General features: G+C 37.6%; 1 protein-coding gene across 1 annotated transcript in view; it reads left to right on the plus strand.

Annotated features, from left to right (window-relative positions):
• The window catches only part of MSH3 (mutS homolog 3), a 182,291-nt gene extending 177,281 nt beyond the window's left edge, over positions 1-5,010 (plus strand). The window contains 3 exon segments of the mRNA XM_082375445.1: positions 1,599-1,770; positions 4,266-4,356; positions 4,358-5,010. Coding sequence (XP_082231571.1) covers positions 1,599-1,770; positions 4,266-4,356; positions 4,358-4,435 — 341 coding nt within the window. The 3' untranslated portion in view covers positions 4,436-5,010.
• Positions 5,011-10,683: the final 5,673 nt, after the last annotated feature.

Genomic DNA, 10,683 nt, shown 5'->3' on the forward strand with positions numbered 1-10,683 from the left:
TTCCCCAGGAAGCAGATTCTGAGGTTTACATGCCAGGGTTTATTGGGGAGTCCTCTCACGATCAACACCCGAGCAGGACTGGGCAGTCCTGGGCTGTGTTACAGTTATAAGGCTTCAGCCAACCCTGCAGAGAGCTCTGACGAGGGTTGGTCCTTCAGAGTTACCTCAACTTCGGGTGAGAGAGCCAGGCCTTATACCTTTTATTAGTTATCTACTGTTGCATAATAAATTACCCCCCAAAACATAGCAGCTTAGCACAGCAAATATTTATTATCTCATAATTTCTGTGGAGCAGGAATCCAGGGGCAGCTAAGCTGAACACCTCTGCCTCACAGTCTCTCACAGGCTACATCATGGTATCGGCCAGGGCAGCAGTCACTTCAAGGTTTGACTGGGGCAATCCACTTTCCAGCCCACTCACATGCTGTTGGCAGACCTCAGAATAGCCACTTCCAAGTCCACTCACGTGGCTGTTGGTAGGCTTCCAGGCCCTCACTGACTTGTTGCCCAGAGACATCAGTTTCTTTCCATGGGACCTCCATAGGGCAGCCCACAATATGACCACTGGCTTCCCTTAGAGCAAACAAGCCAGAAAGTGAGAGTGCCCAAGACAGGCCGCAGTCTTTCATAATGTAATCTCAAAAGTGACATGCCATAATTTTTGTCATATTCTATTCACTAGAAGCAAGTCCTTTGAACCAGCCCACACTCAAGGAGAGGGAGTGACACAAGGGCTTGAACACTAGGAGGCAGGGAACTTTGGTGGCCATCTTAGAGGCTGCCTACAAACCCCCATAGCAACCAGTCACTGGACGCAGGTTGCCCAAGATGGGATGTGACCTTGGGTGAAGCAGTTCTCTTCAGCTGAGGAAGTTCCCAAAGAGAGCACACAGCTGAGGGTTGCAGGCTTAACAGCCTTCCTGACAGTTGGGGCAGTAAACGCTTCAGTCCTGAGTGGGATTTGGGTGGTACCAAACAGCATCCACTTCAATATGTATAGCTCTTAGTTAACTAGGATGTTTAATAAGCCAGAATTTCTCAGTCTTGTTATTTAAACTGTGCAACATGTAATATTTCCTTATCTGTTTTTGTGGTTTTGTTTCTAGCACTCTTAGAAACATCTTTTATATATGTTACTTTACAGAGTGTATTATAAGACTGGTGAATATATTCTTCCACTGGAAACACTTTTTAAAAAAAAATCTATTTTTAAAGGAGAAATTGTATTGTACCATGTATCGGAATCACTCTTTTATTGATACAGGTCATCTGAAATTTTTCAGCAAACAGCATAAAACTAAATACTTCTTAGCTTACAATGAGTAATTGTTAAAAACCATTTTAACTGAGCTAAAAGATAGATTCTAAATGCAAAAGCATTTTCAAAGCAGTATTTACCCTTTTCTAGATATGTAGTATTGATAAAAGGAGCTAACAAGGGATTAGGAACAATGGATTTCTTTTTCATATTATAGATTTTAATTGAATAAAGTTATAAGAATTTGTATGTTGTCTTTAATCCTCTAATTTCTTTCAACTTTCAAGCATGGTTTTCTTTATCTCTCTCTCTCTCTCTCTTTTTTAACTCTATTTTTTAGGTGAAGAAGACCAGGTTCCTGATTTTGTCACTTTTCTTTATCAAATAACCAGAGGAGTTGCAGCAAGGAGTTATGGACTCAATGTGGCTAAACTAGCAGATGTTCCTGGAGAAATTTTAAAGAAAGCAGCTAGCAAATCAAAAGAGCTGGAAGGATTAGTAAATATGAAAAGGTCAGAATGATTGTGCTGCACTTTTGATTTATAATGAAATCTTCCAAGTTGTCCCAGGAAGAGGATTGTCCTGTAAATGAACATCAGGACTTCCTTCAAGTGTCTCTTGAAGTATTGTGAAACATTTAATTACAGTAAAATGAAAACAGCTCTTACCAAAGCTCATGTGAATTCACTCAGCCCTCTCTAGTCAGATCTTTATTAAGTTGATAAATTGGTTTTTTAATCATTTCTCTAAAGAATTAACTCCTTAATATGTACCAACACATTCGTTGCCTAAAATATTCATTTATGCAAAAAATTACTAATGGAAACCTCAATATATAAAATGTTTAGAGTACTTCTTTTATTCATATATTGCATTCAGATATGCAGTGGTTGCATTCAGAAATGAAGAATTCTGTCAGGACATGAATGAAAATAATAGTATCACATAACTAGGTGATTAGAGTCAGTATCCACACGTCACTTACTTTGTGGATTTGTTTGTGACAAATTTTTCATTCTAACCGACTTCTCCATCATCTAGGAGCGCTTTTGTGAATGCACTCACCTTTTACCCTGAATAGCCAGCAAGTATATAGTCAGTAATATATATTAATATACTAATATATATACTAATATATAATCTTCATATAAACCTGAGACATATATACTAATATATACTAATATACTAATCTTCATATAAACTAATAATATATATATACTAATCTTCATATAATCTAATATACTAATACTAATCTTCATATAAACCTATATGAATATATACTAATCTTCATATAAACCTGAGACATACTTTGGAAGGAAGATACTCCTAGGAAAATATCATACTAATAAATAATAAATTATAGCCTTTTTCCCCCAAATATAAGATTATATTATAAAACAACATAAGCTCCTCACCTACCACCTACCCCACTCCTTCTCTGCTTGGAGAGTCTGATCAGCCTGGGGCAGGACATTATTGCCCTGGTCCATAACCATATGACCAAGAGTGAACAGGCTGTTAGTCCAATAGAACATCTTGGCTGACCACTATACTGTAAGAATATTTTTTAGTTCTGGAAATCATCCCCTATTTAAATATTGAAATATTAACACCTAATATTAGTTAAACAATTGCCAACTTGTATACTGATGTACAGTTGTGCAACCAACTTCTCTTTCTCTTCTTCCTTCCTCTGCGGTTCTGCCTTGCACTCCACACTTCGCAGTGGTAAATGCTGGTGAACCAGGTCTAAAGTGCTGGAATACTATAAAAGACATGTCGTTTCCTCTGTTGACATTCTCTTCTGGATCCTTTCCTCAATGCCAAGTTAGAAACAAATGTAATCAGTGACCGCCTATTTCTAGTTATTTGTTACAAAATAGATTAACATAGAATTTTTCTAGAGAGAAAAGTAATCATCTGTGAGAGTTTAAAAATAAGCTTAGCCCTTAGTTCTTTGGGCTGCTTTAAATCCTCTCTTGTTGTCTTCTTATTTTTCTTTTTCCCTAAAGAAACTAGAATAAAACTTTACTACAAAAGATACATAAGCAAGATGGTGATAAAATATGAGATTTTATACATGTTGCTGCTGTATAGCCTATAAAGCAAGAGCAGTGAAATTCACAGGTTATTTATAAATATTTTAACTCTTCCAACTAGTATATGACATTTTGAAATCTAGAAAGTTATCTTAAAAAGACAGAATTATAGAAAGAGATTGCATTGGGATGGAATCTGATGATTTATCGGGATACACTGCATTTATTGTTTTTCCTTTTCACTAAAAGTGCCTGTCACATCGATTCCATTGGCGAGATCAAAGAAAGCAAACTGAATCTGGTGCATTCATGTGGGTTTGGTAATAGCTAATATTTACTGAATGCTTGCTGTGTGCACCAGCAAGTCTGGGCAGTCAGTCCTTTGCAGCAGCCTAGACCCTGTGCCAGTTACTGTTCTTATTGCTTTACATACGTTAACTCACTTAATCCTTACGACAGCCCTGTGAGATAGGTACTGCTGTCATCCCCATGTTATAGTTGGGGGAAATGAGGCCAAACGGGGGTAGGAAGCTGACCAGGAAACCAGGGTCACGCAGCTAGTTGGTGCCAGAGCAGTGATTGGAACTCAAATACTCCCTCTTCAGACCCTAAGTAGGTCTGTTATGTTGGCATTTTACTGTTTCCATAGCCTGCATTATTTTATTAAATCAATTTTACTTTTCATCCTGTGAGCACACATAGCCTCCGGCTGAGTTAGAAGAGGGAGGAAGCTGGGCTCTCCCCTCCCCGGAGGCAAGAGAGCTGATCAACAACTTTGGTCTCTTGATTATAATAGCAGCACTGAAAAACTTGTTTCTCAGGAAGGCTGATGCTTCCTGACATAGCTTCCCAACCACAGGACCTTGCCTGTGAGTCTAATGTTACAGACTTTTCATAGCTTTCCATGAGATGTGCTGGCCTCTAACAATTGCATTTATAAAAGAAATAGTATTTTATTTTCTCTCCAGGAAAAGGCTAAAGTGTTTTGCGAAGTTATGGACGATAAATGATGCAAATGATTTGCAAAAGTGGATGGATGAGTTCAAACTGGAAGAAATTACAGACTTCTCTTCCTGATGAAAATGAAGACAACGTTTTGGAACCAAAAAATAGAGAATTAAAAATACCAACTGTATAAAACAACTCTCTAATAACAGCCCATCTTTGTGTGACCTGAGCATAAAACCTGACAGTGATATATTCCTGTTAGAAACAGGGAGGCCTTTTGTGTAGAAAGTCTGTTTCAGGTTCCTGCCATCCTTTTAAAAGTATAAACACTTTTGAATATTAAGATTTCTATCATGTCATTAGAAAATCTCGTGGAAGGTAAGAGTCAAATAAAATCAAAAACTTCTAAGTAAAACCTGGAGTGGTAGAATATACAGTTCATGAACTTTTAGAGTGATATAAAAATTTAATGCATAATTTTATTTGTTTCAGTTCAGATAATTTGCAACTGGTTGAAATGTCTTGCAGGAATATACCTTTTCATTCGAACTAAAATAATTTTATAATGCTGCCAGTTTATTCACTGTAAGCATAAGGATTTTTGAAGAGAAATAGAAGGAATTATCAGGCTTTTAGAAACGAGCACAGAAAGAGTCAGGTCATATGAAATTTGAAAAGCTAAATATTGTCATAGTTTTAAGCAATTTGAAGATTGTTGGATTAAATTATTTGTCATTCATTCAAGTAATAAACATTTGATGAATACTTGCTATAATATATGATTTTTTTTCCTGTTGAATTCGGGGGTTCTCAACTATTTGGGACATTTGTTACTTGTTAGGTTTAATTGTGGAACCAAGGTTGCTGCTCCTCTCAAGTACACAGAACTGAGCTTTCTCGTTTTGGACCTTTCTACTAACTGACATAGCAAATGTGTGGTCTTCCCGGTATTGAACCTTGTAGCTATGTTGATTCATAACAATGCTCGCTCCCTGCATGTTTAGGGTGACAGTGCTCAGCTTTGTCCCTGAGCTTTTTATAGCACTCACAGCCTGGCTTCTCATAGCCATATTCTTTTTGTTTCTAAATATATGATCTTGCACAAAGACTTTCCATCCTGTTTCCCACTCGGTTTTCATTCCTACTCAGTGAAATGCCTTCACTTGATGGCCACATTTCTAATTTCTTCTTTAGATTCTTTCTTTTTTTTTTTTTTTTTTAGCTGCACTGCGCAGCTTGCGGGATCTTAGTTCCCCGACCAGGGATGGAACCTTGCGCCCCTTACGGTGGAAGCGCGGAGTCTTAACCACTGGACCGCCAGGGAAGGTCCCTTTAGATCATTTCTTACAGTGGCCCTAACAGTGAGCCCTGGACACAGTCAATTAAGTCTCCCCAAGTTGATGAAGAGCGGTTGGTTGCTACACTTTTGAGTCACTCACGCTTTAGCCCTGTGATTCCCCACCTTTATGGAGTTAGAATATGATGTAGTTTGATTCCTCCATCCTTCCAGAAATATTAACATACGGTGAAATTCTCAAACGTATCTCCAAATAGAGTTAGTTGGGATTTACTCTTTAAATTTTAAAAATAACACTTTTTAAGCAATGTTTCAATACTCCGTAAGACCATAAATGTTTTATATTAACAGAGGTAGTGCTGTAACCTTACTGGCAGGCCAGCAGAAAAAGGAGATGAATCCAGGAATGTCATGCTCATACCTGAGGGAGCTGCAGGGACCAGCAATCACAGGTCATATCCAAGTGGACAGTTGGGGCTATCTCTGGCTTGCCCAGTGTCAACATTCAAGCAGGTAAGGGTTTCAGGAGCAGTGTGTCCAGGCAGTGACGGTCCTCAGTGTCTGGCAGGTGACAGTGTGGAATATTACAAGGTAGATTCTCTAAGATAAGCAGGATATCAGCCAGCCAGCCAATTTGCAGGAGGTCAGGCCTGCTCCAAGTTTGGAAGAAGATCAGCACTGCCAAACTGCAATTCTAAGTGAGGCTCCTTCCCAGCCAGGGTGCTGAGGTGTTGAAGGGAAAGTTGTGTCAGAGTCCTAGACATGAAGATTGCACATGTGCCATGGAGATTGGCAGGGAAGATGCCATTGATTGGGTATGTACTCCAGGTATCAAACTTAAGGAGTGCTGCAATTCTAACATTAGATATAATGTCTTTGAGATCCTGATTTGATTTCCTTTAGTTATAAACCTGGAAGTGGGATTGCTGGATGATATGGTAGTTCTATTTTTTATTTCTTGAGCAACCTCCATACTGTTTTCCATAATGGCTGTACCAATTTATAGTCTCACCAAGAGGGTGCAAGGGTTCCCTTTTCTCCACACGTTCACCAACACTTGTTACTGCTTGTCTTTTTGATAATAGCCATCCAAAGCGGTGTGAGCTGATATCTCATTGTGGTTTTATTTGCACTTCTCTGATGATTGTAGTCAGTTTTATAACATTTTTATCACCCTAAAATCTGTTCTCATTAGCAGTTACTCTCCATTCCTCCCCCAAATCCCCAGTCCTAGACAGTCACTAACCTGCTTTCTGTCTCTATAGATTTGCTATTTTGGACATTTCATATGAATGGAATTATACAATATGTGGTCTTTGGTGTCTGGCTTCTTTCGTTTAGCTTACTGTTTTCAAGGTTCATCAATGTTGTAGCAGGTAACAGTACTTCATTCTTTTTTATTACTGAAAACTATTCTATTATATGTATATACCACATTTTGTTTATCCATTCATCAACTGTGATACACATTTGGTCTCTTTCCATTTTTTGGCTATTATGAATAGTTCTACTGTGAACATTTATGTACAGATTTTTATGTGGCAAGCCACAAGATTTTTTTTAGAGCTCCCCCCCAATAATTCTAAAGTGCAGTCTGGTTTGTGAACCACTAGTCTCATAGATTACAAGTGACTAAACAATATTTTTCATTGGATTGACAATCATTTGATCTCTCTCTCTCCTCTGCTTCATCTATCATTTAGACAAAGCATGGCATACTGTAGAACCCCAATAAATATTTGTTGAAATAGAAAAGAAAAACCAAACCCTTTCATATTAGAAATCCAACGAAATGACTCTTCGTTTCATAATCAAGATACGATTTCACTAGGGATTCAAGATCCATATAGAAGTATACTATATCTTAAAACAAAAAAATTAAAATTTCTTCTGCCAATTTGTCCAAGTTAGAGCCTGTTGTCTTAGTGGTAGTGGTAAGGTAGCTGGTGAAATAGTGCTCACTGCATGAATTCCAGAATAAAGACTAGATTGAATCCAATGTGGTCTACAAATTATTGTAGAGCTTTACTAAGTTCCAAGATCAGTATTAATTACTGCTGTGCCAAGTAATTATAAAAGTGTCATTTGATGTTTCACACTAAGGACATGGGTGGAGAGAAAAAGGAACTTGGATTAATACCATCTGCGGTTTCTAACTTTGTAATTACCATCAATTCCTCTTTGGAACATTGTGGTTAGTATAGATGATTATCGTTAGGTTTATTAATGTTCAAAGAGGTATTACCACTAGGGAGATATCCATTCTGGTTTGCCTGGGATCAATCTGGGACATTCTGGTCTACCCCTGTTTTCCTGGTGTACTTGTTAAAAGCCTCTTTCACTCAAAAGTGTCTTGTTCTGAATAATAAATTACGTGGTTACCCTAGTTTTAGGTGCTAATTCATGGACACACTTACCGACTTGATGGATTTTGAATGTCGTCTTTAAAAATTGATTTTTTTAACCCACTGTATGAACTGATTTTTATCTGAACGACCTGCCAGTTGTTTTTTGCTTGTTTATAATAAATGCTTTACATTGTGGCATTTAGAAACTACCACTCTGGTAATTGGCATGTTAGAGCTTTACTAACTAATCTGTTTTTGAGACTAAATCCCCAGAGATAACTTTGTCATCGGCCTTGTCTCCATGAAGATGGTGAAGAGTGTGCACCTATATGATCATGAGACACATAGCAGGGCTGTCTTCTGGCAGAAGTAATTATTGATCTCAGGACGGAGAACCCTTTTCTCTAGTTGTTTTGTCCTTTGCTCAAATCATCCTTTCATTGCCTTTGACTATATCCTTTTTCTTTTTAACATTCAGAACAGTCATTTTATTTTCTACATCAGAAATGTTATGTGCCATTTTAACCTCCTTTTCAGCCTCCTGCTCCCTTTTTTTAAAACCTTACTTCCATGAAGCTCCTTCATTGGATGTAGGGATGTCCCGCCCTCTATCAGAATCACCTAAGGAGGTTTTATTCTATTTTATTTTTTTAAATTTTATTGAAGTATATTTGATTTACAGTGTTATGTTAATTTCTGCTGTACAGCAAAATGATTCAGTTATACATATTTATATTCTTTTTCATATTATTTTCCATTATGGTTTATCACAGGATATTGAATATAGTTCCCTGTGCTATACAGTAGGACCTTGTTGTTTATGCATCCTATATATAATAGTTTGCATCTGCTAATCCCAAACTCCCATCCTTCCCTCCCCTATCCCTCCCTCCCCCTTGGCAACCTCAAGTCTGTTCTCTTTATCTGTGAGTCTATTTCTGTTTCGTAGATATGTTCATTTGTGTTGTATTTTAGATTCCACATATAAGTGATATCATATGGTATTTGTCTGTCTCTTTCTGACTTAACTTCCCTTGTTATGATAATCTCTAGGTCCATCCATGTTGCTGCAAATGGCATTGTTTCATTCTTTTTTAAGGCTGAGTAATATTCTGTTGTGTATATATATATATATATATATATATATGTATATATACAGACACATATATATACACAATTATACACACACACACACACAGACACACACGCACACCACATCTTCATTGTCCATTCGTCGATGGACATTCAGGTTGTTTCCATGTCTTGGCTATTGTAAATAGTACTGTTGTGAACATAGGGGTGCATGTATCTTTTTAAATTATAGTTTTGTCTGGATATATGCCCAGGAGTGGGATAGCTGGATCATATAGTAACTCTATTTTTAGTTTTTTGAGGAACTTCTATACTGTTTTCCAATAGTGCCTGTACCAGTTTACATTCCCACCAACAGTGTAGGAGGGTTCCCATTTCTCCACACCTCCTCCAGCATTTATTATTTGTAGACATTTTGATGATGGCCATTCTGACTGGTGTGAGGTGGTACCTCATTGTAGTTTCAGAATCACCTAAGGAGGTTTTAAATACAGATTTCTAGGCCTCACTTTAGCTCTGCTGAATCTGAATCTTTGAGGTTGGTACACAAGAATATCAGTCAATGTTAATTTTTGTCCTCATCTCTTCTTTCCCATTTTCTCTCCCCTTTCCTTTTCTCACCTCTCCCTACATGATTAGTGGTCTTGTCTCCAGAGAGATTTGCTAAAACTCATATTCCTCAGATCATAACACTTTTCCAGGATTCTGTCTGATTCAGTAACTTTGGTATGGAACCCAAGGAACTTTTTTTTTTTTGGATAGACTTTATTTTTTAGAGCAGTTTTAAGTTCACAGCAGAATTGAGGAGAAACTACAGAGACTTCCCATGTACCCTCTGCCCACACAAGCACAGCCTCTGCTACTGTCTGCATCCCCCACTAGAGCAGTACATTTGTCACAATCGATGACCCTTCATTGGCACATCATTATCACTCAAAGCCCATGGTATATATACTAGGGTTCATTCTTGGCATTGTACATTCTATGGATTTGGACAAATGTTTAGCGGCATGTATCCACCATTATAGTATCATATAAAATAGTTTCACTGCCCTAAAAATCCTCCATACTCTGCTTATTCATCCCTTTTTCTTCTCTAACCCCTGGTAACCACTGCTCTTTTTACAACCTTTGTTTTACAGTTTTGTCTTCTCCATTGCCTCTGTCATTTAGTTGGGATCATGCAGTATGTAGCCTTTTCAGATTGGCTACTTTCACTTAGTAATATGTGTTTGTTTCCTCCATGTCTTTTCATGGCTTGATAGCTCATATTTTCAGCACTGAATAGTATTTCATTGTCTGTTTTTATTACAGTTTATCCATTCACCTTATGAAGGACCTTGTAATTGCTTCCAAGTTTTGGTAATTACGAATAAAGCTACTATAAATATCTGTGTGCATGTTTTTGTGCAACACAGTTTTGGGTAAATACCAAGGAGTGTGATTGCTGGGTTGTATGGTAAGAGTATGTTTAGTTTTGTAAAAAGTTGCCAAACTCTCTTCCGAAATGACTGTGCCGTTTTGCATTCCCACCAGCAATGAATGAGAGTTCCTGTTGCTCCACATCCTTGCCAGCATTTGGTGTTCTCAGTATTTTGGATTTGGGCCATTCTAATAGGTGTGTAGGTTTATTGTGGTTTTAATTTGGAATTCCCTAATGACATACGATGCTAAGCATCTTTTCATATGCTTATTTGCCGT

Source organism: Balaenoptera borealis (genome assembly GCF_965194805.1).
Source record: "Balaenoptera borealis genome assembly, chromosome: 2".
NCBI classification, from domain to species: domain Eukaryota; kingdom Metazoa; phylum Chordata; class Mammalia; order Artiodactyla; family Balaenopteridae; genus Balaenoptera; species Balaenoptera borealis.